General features: G+C 49.1%; 1 protein-coding gene across 1 annotated transcript in view; it reads right to left on the bottom strand.

The window, feature by feature from the left end:
* Window positions 1-19,592, bottom strand: part of ADAMTS16 (ADAM metallopeptidase with thrombospondin type 1 motif 16) — a 975,864-nt gene that overhangs the window by 705,996 nt on the left and 250,276 nt on the right. The window contains exon 7 of the mRNA XM_086965269.1: window positions 10,057-10,216. Within this exon, the coding sequence (XP_086821395.1) occupies window positions 10,057-10,216 (160 nt within the window). The remainder of the gene's footprint in view (window positions 1-10,056; window positions 10,217-19,592) is intronic.

Genomic DNA, 19,592 nt, shown 5'->3' with positions numbered 1-19,592 from the left:
TTGGTTTTGGCGAAACTCTAACCCTGGCTTTCGTTTGGAGTGTACATATTGGACAATGTTCTTGAAAGCGAAGGGAAATAAATCATGCAGTGTTTAGATACCCATGTATTGCTAGTTACTGATGAGGCCAGAAAAACACATAATTTCAGTAGCTTTCACTAATCAAAATGAAAGGCAGCAGGAGTGACAGTGCGCCCATTTTTATAACCCACCATCCTTTATTTTTTTGCGAATAACATCCTTGAAGGTGACCTCTCTGATTTAAAATTAAGCAAGTGTGAAGGTCCTAAAAATAAAAGTGATTTATTAAGAAAGGAGGGCTACTTTAATTGTTGCCCAACTCAGTGGTACTCATTTCATTAACTCCCAAAGGGTGAAAGGATGAAAGTCCACCTTCATTTCACTTGTAACCATGGTGGTCTCACCCTGTAGTGGATGCATTGGTCCACTGAGCTAAAAGTTCAAGAGATTTGTTAACTGTTAGAACAGTTTTCAAATACAAAATAATAATTCTAAGGCAGAGTACCAGAAGTTTGTTAAGTTGCCATGCTATGGCAAATTAATCGGTTGCTGCCTCTTCAGTTCACAAATACCAATGGCGTAAGATAAACAATAGGGATTTCCAGGCTCTTGTGCATGTCGTTTAAGTACTATGGCAGTGTAAGTGTGTGGTTGTTCTACCCGTTCCCTGGATTCAGTCAGTCGATCAGTTAGAAGGCTTTGGGTTTCATGGAACGTTCTACAGGTTTCAGAATGATGAGCAGTTAACAACATGTTTCAACTCTCTCCTGGTGAAGCAGAAGAGCCAATTATTTAATTACTTTTTAGACTTGGCATTCTTTCTGCTTTTATGGTGTCAAAATAGAAAGTTGGACTCAAAGCCTTTATGGTTAAGTTTTATAACCTGTGTAAACACTTCAAGAAGCATTACAGCTCATTCTCCTGTAAAGACTAAGCGCATTATTTAGCAGAAAACATTGGCAACAGCTTTGGATGCTAAAAACAAATGGCTTGTGATGCTGTTAACTTCAAGCACAAAAAACACAGTTGATGGACAGAATGCAGAACAATGTCTTACATTCACCCCAGTACAAAGATCTGGGCCTAAATCCATCGTTTTTTTGCACTCCACACCACCCTAGGTCAGACAATGGCTATATGCAAATCAGCCTTGACCCTGTGCCTCATGGGAACAGTCCAGCCCGAACTACCAAGCCATGTCTTTCCCAGACCGGAATCAAGCATCCAAGGACCGGTTTCTGGCTATCAGCCTTCTTCAGCCTGGATAGCTTGACTCCAGTGATGTGGAGAGCCTGGGACTCACGTCTGAGCATACCCAGCCCACTCGGGGTGAAAATTGCAAAAAACACAGTTGATGGACAGAATGTAAATGTAAATGTAAATGTATGTATGTAAATGTATAGGCATTTATATAGCGCACTACTTACCCGTAGGGTCCCAAGGCGCTTCGACCGCTGCGAAACCCTTCCTGGCTTCCCTGAGAGATGGTCCCTTAATGGGTATCTCCAGGGTGAGACCAGGCATCCCCGGCGGTCTGGTGGGGCCATTAGTGAAGATGAGGCAAGCTAATGCCCAGAGTTGCCGAGTGTGATCGCTGATCAGAGTGGGCACCGAGGCGAGAGAATTATCGAGTCCGCTGACCCTGGTCCAGAAACCTGCCGCGCCGGGAATCGAACCCTGGTCCCGGGCCGTCCTCTGCTCTCGGGTCTGCCGCCTCTAACCAGTCACCTCAGTACAAAGATCTGGACCTAAATCCATTGTTTTTTTGCACTCCACACCACCCTAGGTCAGACAATGGCTATATGCAAATCAGCCTTAACTTCAAGCAGCATGTCATTCAGTAAACATTAGTGTGTCCGTAGTTTATAGTTTAGATCCTAGTTCAGACTCCATGGCGACCTCTTTCCTTACTGGAGCTCCACATTAAAATATTTCACAAATGTCTACTTAACACCACTCTGGAACCCGTGCTTGGTGTGGAACATCTTGTCAAAGACCTGAGGGAGTTCAAGCACATCCTACCAAAACTACACTGGTTCCTCCACAGAACCTGCATTACTTTCAAGACCATCAGAAATTGTAGCCTTGCAAACTTTAGACAATAAGCACATCTGGCAGTCAGGAACGAAACAAGAACCAGATCTATAGATTTTGCCTTGCTGACCTGTTGGTTTTTCCAGTGTTTTTTGACAATGCTATTCAGCATTGTTAAAAAAAAGGCATGATGACTCATCTGCGTCATTCTACCAGCGAGTGCATGCATGATGATACATGTGCATACCTCACCATACATGTGGATGTCATCAGATTGAGGCTGGTGCCCTTTTCTTTTTTTGTTTTGTTTTCCATTTACAAATTCAAAAAGGCAGATGCCATTTGGATCAGTAAAAAAATAGAAAAATCGGTTAGCCTGAAAATGCTTTCTTAATTGCAGCAAATGGCAGCTGCCCTAAAACATAAATCCGTTTCACCTACAGGAATAATAATAAGTTAAAGAGTTGTGGGAGCGGTGTATAAATGTATGTAGTGGAAGTAATGTAGATAGCAAACAAAGCAGCATACAACACAAACGCAATGGCTCAAGGTTGTGATTGGGGTGTGTGGTAGAATAGGACATCTCCTTTATTAGGCGTGTCAAGCCTCCTTTACAAAACAATCCTTCTTGAAACTCTGTTACAACTTAGGGCATACTCTAGAGTTTGGCCGGCAGGTTAATCCATCGCAATGTGGCAGACATCCTGTCCACCTCATTACAGGTGCATTATACCCTGATGCACTTGTAATAAAGTGGACAGGATATCTGTCATGATGTCACAGAGTAAATTGTCTGCAGAACTTTACATCAGGCCAATAGTATCTTTATCTTTCATTTATTTTCTAGCATTCTTGATGATTTCTTTCGCACGATAAAAATAGAGGCAAGTTATTTTTAGGTCTCGCTGAGCCAACGTGCAATCGGTGCTCTGCGAGAGTTAAGTAAGGGCTCTCAAAAATGCTCCCAAAGTTTGCAGGCAGATCGGGCACAGTGCAGGAGCGCCGGGTGCGCGCACCATTTGTCCGCCTGTAGCCTTTGGGAGGACTTTCGTGTCCACTTTGATGTTCTCAGTGAGCCACGAGGCCACTGAGAACATCAAAGCGGCCACAGAAGTGCTCACCATTTGCCACCCCCTCCCTTATCTCACTTCCTGCTTGTTCTCTTTGTTCCGCTCTACAACTTTCCTTCTCCTCCGCCATACTCTTTTGTCTTCCCATCTTTCTACGCCCGTTTCTTTCTCCCTCAGATATAACACCCAGATTCTCTATCAACAGGGTAATTTTGTTTAGATAACTATCTCCCCCCGCCCCCCTTCGTTTCTGCTACATATATCGCTTTCTACCAACCACTGGCCCTTCCTTTTCTTCTCCTCCTTTCAGGTCTCTCCTCTGTTGCACGTGGCTCTGCATTTCACCACAGAAAGCTGTGACACTTGTAGTCTGACTGCAGTGCAGACGAAGAAACATCATTATTTCATTTAAAACAAAAAAACAATACTATTTCGCTATGTTTTGAGCATGCCCACCTGCCGAGTGTTGTCTTGAACAGAAGCACCTCTTGCTGGTCCACACCTCATTTTAATTAATTTTCACGATCTTAGAGAACCCATCAGAGGCGTCGTGATGCACAATAACACTGCACTAATGGCTGCATTGTGTGCAAAATGGAAGTGATCAGGTTCCTGCCTCGAAAGATTTGTTGCACGCTCATCTCTTCATTGTACAGACTGTCAAAGCACAAAAAGCGAGTGCAGGCAATATACAATTATATCCCAGGCAGTGCTTATTGGAGGCTGTTGACTCTCTAATTATTATCACAATGCACAGGTCTAGTTTCTCTGGCATCCTGTTGCCCCATCTCTTTCCCTTCACGCCTCTCGTTTTGTTCCTTCTCTTTCCCTCCACTTTATCCTTTCACTCACTCCTCCACAGCACATTATTCTCCTCTGCCAGCATCCCTTCTCTGATACCTGCCACCTCCCAAGGCTAAATCTCTCTGCAGTGTCATTCATTTGTGACCGCTTTCCATGTGGCTAAGGCTTGGCACAAACATCAGATGCCTTTTCCCCAGCAGATCAGAGGACATTTGTGTCCATATGTGTAATGAGGTGGAAGTGCACGAGCAGCACAAGCTATGAAGTGACAGTGCCTTCCGTAGCAGCAGCTCGGGGAACAGCGAGCTCCTCTGTCACCTTGGTGCGCACACGAGCAGTCCAGTTTCAGCACTTTTGTCCGGGCTGCTTTTGAACCCCAGTCAAGCCCAAAGGGCCAATAACTACAATGAAGCGTGTATTCCCTCTAAAGCTTTATGCATCACTGCCAAACCCGGCACATGGAATCCTACATTAGTGGTGGCTCCACCCTATGACATTACCTGTTACAGTAAATCATGCACACAGAGCATCCTGAAAAACAGTGCATACTGCTGATATGGCACCAGGCATGTTCAATTTAGTGTTAATTGGTGGTTGCTGTTGGTTCAATCGGGTGGAAATGAAATATCTAGTCTTCAGAGCATACCTAGTTTACGGGTGTGTATACTCTAGAACGCTGTGCTTCATTTAACTGGCCTGATGTACGTACGTACGATCTATCTATCTATCTATCTATCTATCTATCTATCTATCTATCTATCTATCTATCTATCTATCTATCTATCCATCCACACACAAACACACATACAACCACACACACACAACCACACATACACACACAACCACATACACACACAACCATACACACAACCACACGCAACCACACACACAACCACACAGACAACCACACAGACAACCACACACACACTCAACCACACACACACAACACACCACACACACAACCACACATACAACCATACACACAACCACACACACACAGACAACCACACACACACAACCACAAACACACAACCCCACAACCACACACACACAACCACACACACAACCACACACACATAAACACACACAACCACACACACACACACAACCACACACACACAACCCCACAACCACACACACAACCACACAAACAACCACACAGATAAACATACAACCACACACACAGATAAGCACACACAACCACACACAACCACACTCAGCCAGAACTACACTCACAACCAAACACAAACCCACAACCACACACACAACCAACTACACACACACAACCACACACACAACCACAAGCACACACACAACCTCACACACAACCACACACACAACCACAATCACACACACAACCACAAACACAACACACACAACCACACACACAACCACAAACAACCACACACACAACCATGCACACACAACCACGCACACACACAACCACAACCACACACACAATTACACACACAATCAACCACATACACACAAACACACACACAAGCACACACACAACACACACAACCACACATACAACCAAACACACACACAAGCACACAACCACAACCACACAACCACACACAACCACAAGCACACACACAAGCACACACAACCACACACACAACCACAAACACACACAACCACACACAACCACACACACTCAACCACACACACTCAACCACAACCACACAAACAACCACAACCACACACACAACCACAACCACACACACAACCAGACACACACACAACCCCAACCACACATACACACAACCACACACACAACCACACACACAACCACACACACACAACCACACACACAACCACACCTTCAGTGCACACTTTCACCAGGCACAGACACCATCAGTCATCAGTGCATGCTTTAACTGGGCACAAACACCACCAGCTGTCAGTGCACGCTTTCACCGGGCACAAACACTACCTGCCGTCAGTGCACGCTATCACCAGGCACACATACACCACCAGTTGTCAGTGCACGCTTTCACCAGGCACGCACACACCACCATCCGTCAGTGCATGCTTTCACCAGGCACACACACACCACCAGCTGTCAGTGCACGCTTTCACCAGGCACACACCACCAGAAGTCAAGGCACGCTTTCACCAGGCACACACACCACCAGCCGGCAGTGCACATTTCCACCAGGCACACACATCACCAGCCATCAGTGCACAATTTCTACAGGCACACACACCACCAGCCATCAGTGCACACATCAATTGTTAACCCATCCATAAATAACTATTGTAGCAATCGCAGTATGTCGCACTTTACTTTTGAACATATTCATCTAAAGCGCAGCATGCCACCATTGCTACAAAAATAAATACACATTTTTTGGCCTAAAATTTATAGACTTTTGCTGCAATTGGTGTTGCAATATTTAGCAATGGCAATAGCTCAAACTTAATGAATGCGAGACCTATTTCTTTTTTTTTTTTTTTATATTTTTATTGTAAAACAAAAAGGGTTTTTTTTTTGGCACACACATAACACAGAATACAGAGTACAGAAAACAACAAATGCATATAATAAATCAAAATTACTATCGAGAAAAAACAATATAATACTAAACATACACTTCAAGTCATAAAGAAGAAAAAAGGTGGAAAAAAGACCATTAATCACATTAATAATACATCAAACTACATTTGCATTTAACCTTTCCTTCCATCTATGTACCGGTTCCCAGATTTTCCTTCCCCATCTTTTAATCCTTTTACCTTTTTTCCCGAATATACCTTTTTCGAGGTTAAAAGTCCCTAATAGTAAAGCAATCCACTGCTGTATTCCAGGGGGAAGGGGGTCCAACCAGACTCTAGCGATCAGCAACCTGAAAACTGCCATCGCTACAAATATGAATTCGCTATGTTCACCTTCACAGTCCCGAACTCCCAACATAATTACTGTCGGCGTTAAATTCACATTTAAGGCAAGTGTGCGGGCCATAAAAACCTCAATACCCTTTAATAGGGGCCCTAATTTGGGACAGGTCGCAAAAATATGTATACTATCTGCGGCAGTAGCATTGCATCGCCAACAATTAATCCCTGTATTTGCGCCCCACTGCGCTATGCGATCTGGAGTGTAGTAAAGTTGATACAGCGTTTTGTAGTGCTGCGATTGTAATGGGGCAGAATAAAATGCTGAGCCTCCTAACTCCAAAGACTTCAAGAAAGACTCGCTCGAAGTCCCTAATTTCCCCTCCCATTTATTACCGAATCTGTCAGTATCGTCCTTCTTCGTCTCAGACTGGGCATAGAAATACCTAATGGAGCAGACCCCACTTTGCGCTATTGCTTCCATGATGTTATTTGTATTAAATCCACCTGCCCCACCTTTTTTCTTAGAGAGAAAACTCCTAGTCTGTAGATACTTGAAGAAGCTATGTCTTGCTATATTAAATTTAGCCATCAGATCTGAAAATTGAAGTATGTTACCATCTGAGTTTAGCATATCTCCTATATTTTTAATACCTTTGCTGTTCCAATCTGCCATAATGGTATCTGCAAAAATTAAAGGTGGTAAAGACTTATTCATATATAAATTAGTATATCTGTTAAATCTCCCTAGTCCGAGATTTTTTGCAACAGCAGACCATACATTATAGGCTGCGGCCACAGTCTTAAATCGTGTACGTTTATAGTACGATGAATCTGTACAATTTAAAAAAGCATTTGCGGAATCTTTACCCAGAACAATTGAATAAATCATAGTTGAGGTAGCTTTGACTTTCGGATCCCCTTCATTTGCTCCGATTAAACCTTGAATATATTGTAATACCGATGCCCAGTAGTAGAACCTGAAATCGGGAACCCCCCAGCCTCCCCTGTCCCTTGGCAGAGTCATATACTTATATGCCCGTCTTGTCTTCCCATACGACCAAATAAATCTGTTAAGAATCGACTCTAACTTGTTAAACCAAGTAGAATAAAAAAAAAAGAGGGATTGTACGAAAAAAATAAAGAAATTTATGAAGTATGAGCATTTTAATAATATTAGTGCGGCCCACTAACGTAAGCCTAAGATTATTTATCCTCAGCAAGTCTGAATTAACTTTCTTTAATAAGGGCGAAATGTTCTGTTCAACTATTGTTCCTAAGTTAGAAGAAATTTCAACCCCAAGGTAGACTGCTGCAGGGACCACTCGTGGATCAACACATTGGGTTGCTGTGTTTTTAATAATCTGTGTTTTGGCACTATTAAGCTTATAACCAGAAATATTGCCAAAATTTAAGGCTTCTTGTTCTATTTCACCTATTGCCAATTCAGGGTCAGGAGTAATTATCGCGACATCGTCAGCATATGCCAGTACTTTAAGTACTATCTCGTTTACGCACATGGGAGGAATACGTGGATTAAAATCAAGATTGCGTAGATATGGATCCATATACAGTGCAAACAAGAGAGGAGAGCTGGGGCAACCTTGCCTTGTTCCTCTCTTAATCTGCACTGCTGATGTTAATTCCCGATTGATTTTAATTCTAGCTATTGGGTCCCTATAGAGCACCTGAATTGCTTTTATAAAATTGTCACCAAACCCCATAGTTCTCATTAGCACCCCCAAATATTCCCAGTCAACCCTATCGAAAGCCTTCTCGGCATCTAAAAATAAAGCCGAGACAGGGCCGCCAGAAACCTCCATGGCATCAAAACAGGTAATCACAGTTCTGACATGTTCTGTAGTCCCTTTCCCCGGGATGAATCCATGTTGGACTGGGGCAACTAATTTTTCTATGACAGCCGACAGCCTTGTAGCCAGAATTTTCGAATAAAGCTTTACGTCAGTATTCATTAAGGCTATAGGTCTATATGACCCCGGATTTGTGGTGGGTTTACCTTTTTTTCAAGATAACTATAATTTCAGTCTCGCCCCATGATTTTGGAATTGAGATATCTCTCTGGGCTTGAATAAGTGTATCCAGTAGCTCTACTCTAAAAACTGATATAAAGGTTTTATAGAATTCGATCGGTATCAGATCAGGACCTGCAGCCTTAGAGGATGGGAGATCTGATAAAGCAAGAGACATCGAGGTTGATATCGATAAAATCAGGGAATATTTAGGAGACATTCAACTTGGGAAATTAGACCCGGAGGAAAATAGTACACTTGAAGCCCCTATAACGCTAGAATGCGAGACCTATTTCATTGCAAATGCTTATTTGTTCATTTCATTTGCCTGCTTTTTATTTAAAGGCTTTTCTTCCTCTCTTAGGTTTATCCCTCCCAAGGAGAATAGCTTCTTTACCATCTTTTTGACTGACGACTTCCTGGTGCCCCAAAATTCACTTGTTGATTGCCCCTCCCTGCCCCTCTCCGTTTTGTCTGTTTATTTTACGCTTTCAAGCCCTCACCGAACTCCACTGTAGCTTCTCCCTCACTCTCACTGCCCATGCCTATGCCATCCTCCACCCTCCACCTATTTAACCACTGCTCCCTACTCACGTCTCATTATTTTTGTTTGTCTTTCATTTTTGCTAGTGCCAGCACCTGCAATTTACTGCGAGGCTATTGCTGTAAAAAAAAGCTTGCTGCATTTTGTACTGCTCTAAGATGAATGTTTGCAATGTAGAAATGGTACATTGAAACAAAAAATAAATGGCGCTGCGTCATGATGGGTGCATAAGCGAAGCCAAAAGGTGAAATCTATTGGCTTTGCCACTGCTTGTTCATATAGTCAACAGCTGCCACTTTGTAAGCTATTAGCGCTGGTGTCTTGTAAGGATTGTGGGCTAGAGTGCACTTGCGTGGTTGCAAAGAATGTTGATATGATGTCACCTAGAAGCGTAGAGTTGGTGTCATGCATGAGGTCACAGATGTGCCACAGTGAACTTGACACAACATCTAAAGCAGCCAGTGTAAACAAACTCCTGTGGGATAGAAAACAATTATGTAACTTTCCTCGATGCTATGGAGGACTTGCTGGCAGTGCAGGCATGTGAGCAAGGGGAGGGTGATTAAGGGTATGGGGGAAGCTTGGAAGTATGTGCTGTGTGTCAGGCCTAGCTACACATTCTATCATCCTCACCATAGGGTTTTAACTTACGATTTAATGTAATAAAGAACTCAGATTCAAAAAGTATAAACTTTACATTGTAAATTCTCACCTAATGTATCACAAGGCTCGTTCTTCCAGGAGCATATATCAAGACCAGTGAGAAGGATAGCGTGGTCATGACGGCTGCCATCTTTTCCCATGAGCCCTGACTGCCACTGGCAGAAGCTACTCAGAGTATGGTCGGCATGATGACTGATTACGAGCCCTGGCTGCAAGCAAAAGAGAAGAACATTACTAGGACTTCATGGGCCACACCACAGCCAATCAGCTTTTTTTTGCTTCAACAAGGGCTATCACAGTGTAATATATTGCAGAACAAACAAAAACAAGCATATGATGTTCAGGCAGTGGAGTGTGATTCGAGGAAAACGGTGTTCCTTTTCATTTTCCAGTCAGCCTTTAGGGACGATGTATGGGGGTGAGGAGCGAGGGGGTGTTTGGGGTGCTGCACCCCCCTAAAGCTGTATTCTGTTGTTAATAGTTGGGGACAGGTGCTTTTCAGTCCGGTATGCTTAAGAGTCTGACGGGTTTTCACCAGGAAGTTTTAGATGCTCACACTGCCAAACACACACACACACACACACTCCCACTCGCTTTAGTCTCTGTTGTGAAGGCCTTAAAAATGTTGATTAGTTTGTTTTAGGTGCCCCTAACAATATGCCCATCTCCCTCTTTCCACTTCCCAAACCCCCCCCCCCCCTCATGTCCTGCTTCCCATATATTGTGTTTTAATAAGATATCCCTGCTTGATCCTTGGAAATCTAAAGCTGGCAGCTCCCCCAATTTTATTGACCAAGCTACGCCCCTGTCAGCCTTTTGAGTTTATCCAAAGCCAAGGAGAATCACTAAATGACAACAGAGAGCTCCCTCATCATTACAAACAGCAACATGCTAATTATTTTAACAGTGATCCCAAGTGGGAGACTTTGGCGCGCTTTAAGAGAATGATGGAATTCCTGATTCTGTTACTGACAGGAGATACCTCCAAAATCAGGAAATACAAGGATGCAGCAATATATCACGGCATTCCTTATTCCCCTGAGTAACATTTATGAGTCGGAAAATTGTTGAAAATGGGAAATTACCGCAGGAAATAAACGGGGCAACAGCTAAACCTAAAACACTACTCATGATCCTAGTTGGATTACCGCAGGATAAGCTCATACCTAAATTACCAATGCCTGCAGTATCAGTAACTGATGGGTGAGAGAATACCGATGGAATCATTCCGGACCAGAGCATCTGAAGTAGTGCGCATTGCCACAATACCTTCCATCAATATATTCATACTGCAGTCAGCATACATGACATCCTTCCAAGGAAAATTACATTAATTAAAGCCAGCGCAGGTGTTTGCTCAATAGGTAGGTCCTCAAACTCTTTTCTGAGTGGAGGCATTTTAAAGAACCTTTCTGTTTGTAATGGAAACTAGTCAAATGTCAAAACCATTGCCGTGATCGTTCAACAGGTGAAATAAAACATTGACCTGGAGGCACCGGAGAACGCATGACCACTATCACCAGGTCCACATGCTTCTTGCTGCACAGGTGAGAGCCTCTCTGCTTGGCCGTGTGCTCCACGTCGAAGGCAAATATCCATTGCCTTTACCACGCATACAATGGGAAATCGGTAATTGAAGTTTCACTTTACAACAAAAATCTTCCCTCATGTCCTAGAGCAGAGGTCTTCAAACTTTTGTCGGCCGAGCCCCCCTATCAAAACCTTTTTACACGTTGAGCCCCCCTCCACCACCACCACCTGATAAAAAAGTTCTGGAAGTTGGTACTCTGGATCATTGATGGCCATTCCCCCTGCAGAGCCCAGGTTGTATAGGGCAAATAATATTAACCCCTTCCATGCTGATGACGGCCCCAGCCGTCATGCACTACGGTGCTCGTGTGCTGATGACGACTGGGGGCTGTCATGAACCCGCCCACTCGCGATTCTGCCGCACAGGCGCAGAATCGCGGCCGCATGGAAGGGGTTAAATAAAGTAAGAGTGTTAAGTAAACTGAAGTTTTTGTAGTGCATGTGCATATTCTAAAGTTCAAATGAAAAGAAAACAATTAGCAGAAAAAATTTAATTGGTGCCTTATTTTTCACATACAACACAAAATTTAGGATAGATTAGCAAAAACACTCCCAAAACATAGGTGTGGGAGCGCATGTTTTTCTCCACAGACACAATGTGTGGATGGATTCTCGCTTCTGCCATCCTTAGGTTGTGCTCCACTTCCAGTCTTGAGCAGTGCCTGGAAACAGGAATGCTCACAAAATGTTGTAATATATTTTTTTCAGTTTTATATAGCGCGAACATGACCCAAAGGTATTGGAGCGCTTTACAGGAGCATCTTTTACATTACACAAGCACACATTCATTTTTTGTAAGCACAGGGAGATTTAGTGATTTGCCCAGAATCACAGGATGTTGAGCAGACATCAAGCATTGAACCTGGTTTCCCAGCTCTACAGTCATCAGCTCTGGCTGTTGTGCCACATCCTTGCCCCTAAACAAGATATCAGAAAAAAAGTTCTACAAAACATGCTTTCTGACACAATTATAAATGCAGAGTGTCTCAGATCTCTAGGGCCTAGAGGTCTGAGACACGCTGCATTGATTCAGGCAGACTGTTTCTTCAAATAAATGGAACGCCATTTAAAAAATAACACCTTTGTCACTTCACTCCTTTCTTCTCCAGATACATAAACTCATGAATACTAGACTGTATATACTGAGTAGGGCATTTTACCTCGTTGAAAAATTTTGAGATAAGCGACAACGAAGGAATGAAGAGACTGCTTTGAAAAACAGCGCCATCGAAACTTAGCAAAACGTTTATGAGGTTAGGACTTTAAAAGGGGCATTCCTGTCCCCTGGCAATGCACACAGAGGACCATCCTGGATAGCAGAGATAGGTTTGAGACGCGTTTGCACATTAAGCATTTATGCTAAGGACAGCTGGGTCACTATTCCTGAATTTTGCGGGTACCACCAGTGAATCCATCATCTTGCTTTCCTTGGGTCACTGGTTTTGTATCAAATCCAATATACCGGGTCAATTTCTCCTTGTATAATTTGTGCACTTTTTTTGCTTCATTTTCACAGCAGTTTACTTAAGATCCTGAAGAAAGTCACAACAATCAAGAAAGCACGGCATAACAGCTCTTTCCTATAGCCCTTATTAGTTGTGCCAATACCGGTAGAGGAGTCCTTCTACGATTTCAATAACCTCTTCTATGTAAATGGGCTCTCTACGCGGCCCCCAGTCTAACAGGATGCCGCGCAGAGACAGAACAAGTCAATGAATTGTAGGAACTGGTAAGCTGCCGCCCAAGCTCAGGAGGCAGTTGGAACTCGGTAAAACGTTTAGAATTATAACTTTTTACCTTTCCAGACTTAGGATTCCAACTGCTCGGAGGCATCCTGAAGAAAGTTTGACAACTTCAATATGAAGGTAAACGTTTATTTTAGAATATTACTCCTTAAAATTGCACCGATTTCTTTCTTTTAAATTTCACCGCCTGCAAAACGTGAATTTTAGTAATAGCGCTTCATCTGTTGAAGCAGTATTAGTTTGGCACAATTAATAACACTTCCTGCAATGAATGTCCTAAAAATACGAGCGTTACAATGGGGATTTGGGGGGGCGGCCGACCAACGAGCTCTGGCATTCGTGGAGGGGGTGGGGTGAGGTGCCTGGGGGGGCGGGGGGGAGGAGCAGCTCACGAGGCAGTGGCAGGGTTGGGAGGGCATGGTGGGGTGGGGGCAGATGCGGGGGCTCAGGTAGTGGCGCCAGTGGGGGGTGTGGGGAGGGGGGTTGGGGGCCTGGGGGCCGGGGGTGGTGATGGGGCTGACGGGGGGGGCGGGACGCGGGAGCAGGGACGCGGCGTGAAGAGCTGGGTGGGCTGCTGGTGGGGGGGATGGGGACGCGGGGGCGGTTTCCCCGCTATTGATTGAGGATACAGAGGTGGAGGGGGTGGACACCGAGCTGGACTGGAGTTCATCGTCATCGGAGGAGGGAGGGGACATGGTGGGTCCGAGCAGGCAGTTGTCGCCGGGGCGGGGGCGGCGGGGGGCCAGGCAGAGGGGAATGGCAGGCCGGGGGGATTGGTGGGGGGGTGCGGAGGCGCGGCGAGCAGGAGGGGTGGGCCGGGGCTGGGTGGGTGGGTCAGTTGGGGTAGTGGAGGGGAGGTGGGGGAAGTGGCGGGCCCGGGGGGAGTTGCGGCGATGGGGAGGGAAGCGGGGGTGCGGCGGGTGGGGTTTGGGGAGGGGGCTTGGGGCGGTGCGGGCCGAGTTGGGGGTTCGGGGGATGGGGAGGGCCTGGGGGCTGGGAATGGGAGGGGGGATGGGGCCTGGGTGGCGGGGGGATCCCGTCGCGGCACGGAGGCCACTCGGCAGGGTGGGGGCAGGGGGTGTTGCTGGGATGGGGGAGGGGGGCGCATGGGGGGGAAGGGGGGGGTTTCCACCCTGGCATGCTGGACTCCACCTTCTTTCCTTGGCAGGAGCTGTTCGCGAGGCACTCGGGTTAGCAGCATGCGGCTCCAAACCACCGAGAGGATGGGCCGGCTCTGTCTGGTGTGGGCGGCCGAGCTCCAGCGTGGGACCTGGCTCATGACCGCAGTGAATGGAGGCGGGATTCGTCTCTGCCAGCCCCTCCCCGAAGGGTCATTACGAACGCCGGGGGTAGGGGAGTGAGGATGGATGCACATACTTCTGGTTGTGAGGCGAGTGTGGCGGACGGGAGTTGGAGTTTGGACTTGGTGGAGTTGATGCGGGTGTGTCGAGAGAGAGCGGGGTTGAGCCGGTTGGAACCCCAAAAGGGGGGCCGCGGTTGTGCGGAGCCGGCTGATGGAGAGTCAGAGGAGGAAGGAGAGATTCGGGAGGAAGGGGGGGCGAGTAATGTTGTTGGCAGTGTATTACAGGTGCCGGCAAGGGGAGATGTGCCCAGGGTGACGGCCCCCTCAGCTCCACTGGTTGGGCGGCGGGATCCGGCAAGGACGCCAACCTTGACGCCAGGTAAGGCGGGAGACGGAGCGGGGAGCGGCAAGCGGCACTGTGTGCAAGTTTTGGTGGGACTGGGGGTGAGGGGGAAGATGGATGGCGGCTGGTGCGGGGACGGTACGTGCAGGACGCTGGAGTGGGCACGGATGGCGCAGCGACGGGTGGCGACGGGCCAAGCACGTGTGGCGAGTCGGCGGCGGTCGGAGGGAAGGATTCTGCGGGAGGGGGGAAGGAGAGTTGTGTAGTGCCGGTGCGTAAGTTACCGTACCTGGGGCTGACTAAGCCGCTGGGGACGCACCTTTCGTTGGCGATGAAGGAGAAGATCTGGAAAGGGGAGTACATTGACATATTGAAGCTTCACAGGGAGTTAACGTCCAAGGAAGGGTCGAAGGAAGAGGAGCAGGAGTTAGCTAGGCGCCCAAAGGCGCCCCTGACGCTGAACAATTGGTCAGCGGCTTTCCTCATATACGCGAGCGTGTATTGTGAGAAGTTTCCGGACCGGTCCGTCGCACTTTTCAAATACATGGATGTGGTGCGGAGAGCACAGGTGACATACGGCGGGTTCGCGTGGTCACACTACGACGAGGAATTCCGGCCGCGCATGGCGGCGGACCGGGAAGCGCAATGGGGGAGCTGGATTCGGATTTGTACCAGCAGACGATGGGTGGGGCCAAGTTTGGCCGCACCATCTACACGGCCAGCGGTTTGCCGCTGGTGCCTCCCCCCTTTTCAGGCCGCCCCACCCATGGGGGGGTGGGGCAGGGAGAAACTGGCGGCCAGGCCACGGTCGGGTCCTGCTGGGACTTCAATAGAGGAGCATGCGGGCGGGCGGCATTCCGTTTCCGGCACGAGTGCTCGAAATGCGGGCGGCGGCACCCAGTGCTGCGTTGCTGGGGGCTTGGGGGCCCACCGGGACAGCAGCCCGCGCACGGAAGTGCCCAAGCCGGAGGGGGACAGGGTGGTGGGAGGGGGGAGGCAGTGGGGGGGAGCAGGAGCTTTGGGCAAAGGCTCGTACGCCGGTTAAGATCGAGCGGATGGAGCCCTGGTTGGCGGCATATCCGTGGGCGGAGGATGCTGCGGTGCTGTGTCGTGGTTTTCGGGAGGGGTTTCGGCTGGGCTATGAGGGCCCCCGTATTGCTCGCTGGGCGGACAATCTGAAGTCAGTGAATGCGCACAAGGGCATTGTGAGAGAGAAACTGTTCAAAGAGCTCAGGGAAGGTAGGATGGCGAGCCCTTTCACGGAGCCGCCGATGCCGGTTTTGATCATCTCCCCCATCGGGGTGGTGCCCAAGAAAGAGGAGGGGCAGTTCCGGCTGATACAACACTTGTCTTGGCCGGAGGGGAAGTCGGTCAATGCCTACATTTCGGCGGAGTTGGCATCGGTGACTTATTCGTCGGTGGACGTGGCGCGGAGGCTCGTCTCAGCGGCGGGGAGGGGCGCACTGATGGTGAAATGCAATATCAAGTTGGCTTTCCGAATCCTTCCGGTTCACCGGGTGGCTCACCAGTTGTTGGGGATCCAGTTCCAGGGACTCATATTTGTGGACAAGGCGCTGCCGATGGGGTGCTCCATTTTGTGCGTGCTATTTGAGCGTTTTAGTTCATTCCTGCAGTGGGTTTTTTCCAGGCGCACAGGCTCAGAGTCAGTGACGCACTACCTGGATGACTTTTTCCTGGTGGGGCGGCCCGGAGCGGCGGACTGCCAGCGGCAGCTGGACGGTTTGGCCGGGTTGATGGGGGAATTTGGGGTTCCCCTGGCGCCAGAGAAGACGTGCGGTCCCAGTACGGTGTTGTCCTTTCTCGGTATCGAGCTCGACTCGGTCGCCATGGAAGCGCGCCTACCGGAAGACAAGAGGTCAGCGATGCTGGGTATGGTGGACGGGATATTGGCAAAAAGGAAGGTGACGGTGAGAGAGGTGCAGGTGCTGTTGGGACATTTGAATTTTGTTTGTCGCCTTGTGCGCCGGGCCGAACGTTTTGCCGGCGTTTGGGTTTGGCGTTGTCCGGTTTGACCTTGCCTCATCACCATGTGCGCCTCTCGGCGGGAATGAAGGAGGATCTGCGCATGTGGCGGGCGTTCCTGGAACGGTTCAATGGAGTACCCATGGCGCCGGCGTAGGACTGGGAGTGGGATGCCACCATGTATTCGGATGCGGCGGGCGGCGGCGGTTTCGGTCTGTACTGGGAGGGCAAATGGTGTGCGGATCAGTGGCCGGCGCAATGGCAGGCAGGAGGGCGGAGCATTGTGTTTTTGGAGTTGTTCCCGTTGGTGGTGGCGGTCACGGTGTGGTCGGGGGCGCTGGCGCTGGCGCACAAGTGCGTGTTGTTTCGGGTAGACAACATGGCCTTCGTGCAGGTGGTGAACAGACAGTCGGCCCGGGACCCGCAGGTGCTGAAGTTGATGAGGGTGTTTGTTTTGCGTTGCTTAGAGAATGACATCCTGTTTCAGGAGCGCCACGTTCCAGGAGTGGACAATGACATTGCGGATGCTTTGTCTCGTTCACAGTGGGAGAGGTTCCATGGGCTAGCCACGGTGGCGGAGGAGGTCAGGACGCCGGTGCCGGAGGACCTGTAGGTCGGTGGGCGAGGCCGGGTCTTTCAGCTGGTGAAGGCGTCGGTAGCGGTGTCGACGTGGAAGGCATACGAGCAGGCATGGGAGGAATTCCTGCAGTCTGCCGCGGTAAGGCGAGGGGACCGGTGGCTGCGCGAGGAACAGGTGGTAAGGTTCATGTTGGCGGTCATGGATAGAGGGCTGTCGCGGGTGACGATTGCGGGCAAGTTGCCGGCGGTGGCGTTCATGGGAAAGTTGTGATGGGGTTACTCCCCGTCTGTGGGGGAATTGGGGACCCGGCTGCTGGAGGGGTGGGCGAGGGAAAGGGGTGAAAAGGTGCGTCTGCGACGTCCCATCACAGTGGAGTTGTTGGAGGTAGTCATTGGCGCGCTCCCGGCGGTGTGCAGGGATGAGGGCGAGGCGGTGCGGTTTTCTACCCTGATGTCTTGGCTGTTCTTTGGAGCGTTTCGGGTGTCGGAGTTGCTGGGCGCAAGAGGAAGGCAGGGGTTGTTGTGGGAGTATGTGGAGTTGTGAGCGCAGGAGGTGGCGGTGCGTTTGCGTCGCTTGAAGACGGACCAGGGGGGAGTCGGGACATGGGTGGTGCTGGGCCCAGGCGGCCGGGAGGGGGTGTGTCCAGCTGCGTGGGGGACGAGGTTGATGGCGAGCCGCGGCGAGAAGGAGGCGGAGGTTTTTGGTCGAGGTGGGGGTGACGGGGTGACGGCGGCTCAGGCATTGTGGGTTCTGCGGCACACCCTACGGTACATGGGTGAGGACCCGCTGGCTTTCGGGACGCATTCCTTCCGGATCGGGGCAGCGACGGAGGCCGCACAGAGAGGTTGGGGAAAGGAGGAGATACAGAGGCTGGGATGGCGGAAGTCGGATTGTTACCGGACGTATGTGAGGTTGCGGGCGGCGGATGGGGTGTTGTAACAGTGATTCCCGATTTTGATATGTGTGTCTTTACAGGTGCTGTGGATGGGCCGTAGGTGGCTGTTTTGAATGTGTATATTGTGGAACACTCATTCGCCAAGCGGGCAGAACATGCGGAGTGGGACAGGCATCGGACACTCAATTTGGGATTGGATGAAGGGCTGTACCGTTGTCACTGGAGGGGAAAAGGGGGTAGGCGTTGGCATGATTTGTTGCCCTTATTGAATACGGTGGTGAGAGGGGGGGTGTGCCCAGATGTGGTGGTGATTCATCTGGGCGCAAACGATTTGGTGCAGTGCAAGGGGCTGGCGTTGCTCAAGCAAATGAAGAGGGACCTGAGGGAAATAAAGAAGCAATGGGCGGGCTGTCATGTGATCTGGTCCGAGTTTATTCCCAGGCAGGTTTGGAGGGGAGCGGAGCGCCCAGGAGCCATAGACAGGGCACGGAGGCAGATTATTCGGGAGATGAGGGACTTTTGTGCCAGGGAGGGGGTGGGGAGGATGGAGCACCCGGAATCGCGCCACGGCGCAGTGTCTTTTTTCAGGTAGGATGGGGTTCACCTGTCAAGGTATGGAATGGAATTGTACATCGTCCAGTTGAAGGAGGCGTTGGATGGGGCTTTGGGGGTGCTCAGGTATCGAGTCCTAGGGGGGGGTCAAAAGTCGTAAGCGATTTTCGAGTGGCGCTTTCCTAAGGAGGTAGGGGGGATTTGCTGGAGGCCTGGGACTGTATAGTTGGCGGGGGTGAGGTCATGGAGGTCACTGTGGTTATTCAGTCGGTGGGTAGGGTGGTAGGTTGCTGAGCGGATGTTTTGTATTTCAGTTGCAATGTTGGAGTTACCTTTAGGGGTGGGGGTGGGGGGCTGTCAGGCAGTTGTTATTTAGTGAGCAGTAGTTTTGTTCGGCACAGGCCAAGGGGGTTGTTGTTGTACGTGCACCTGATCCCAATAAAGCGGCCTTTATCACACTATTTTGGTGTCTGTGTCAGTGCTTCCCCCCCTCAACTACTGGTTTGCCCCAATGGGGATTTGGGGGGGCGGCCGACCAGCGGGAGGCTAGCCCCCCCGGGGAAGTTTGGGGCACCAGGGGAGGGGGGGAGGAAG

This window comes from Lissotriton vulgaris, chromosome 4_1, assembly GCF_964263255.1.
Source record: "Lissotriton vulgaris chromosome 4_1, aLisVul1.2, whole genome shotgun sequence".
In the NCBI taxonomy this organism is placed as follows: Eukaryota; Metazoa; Chordata; class Amphibia; order Caudata; family Salamandridae; genus Lissotriton; species Lissotriton vulgaris.
This window is presented reverse-complemented; position numbering and strand designations above follow the sequence as displayed.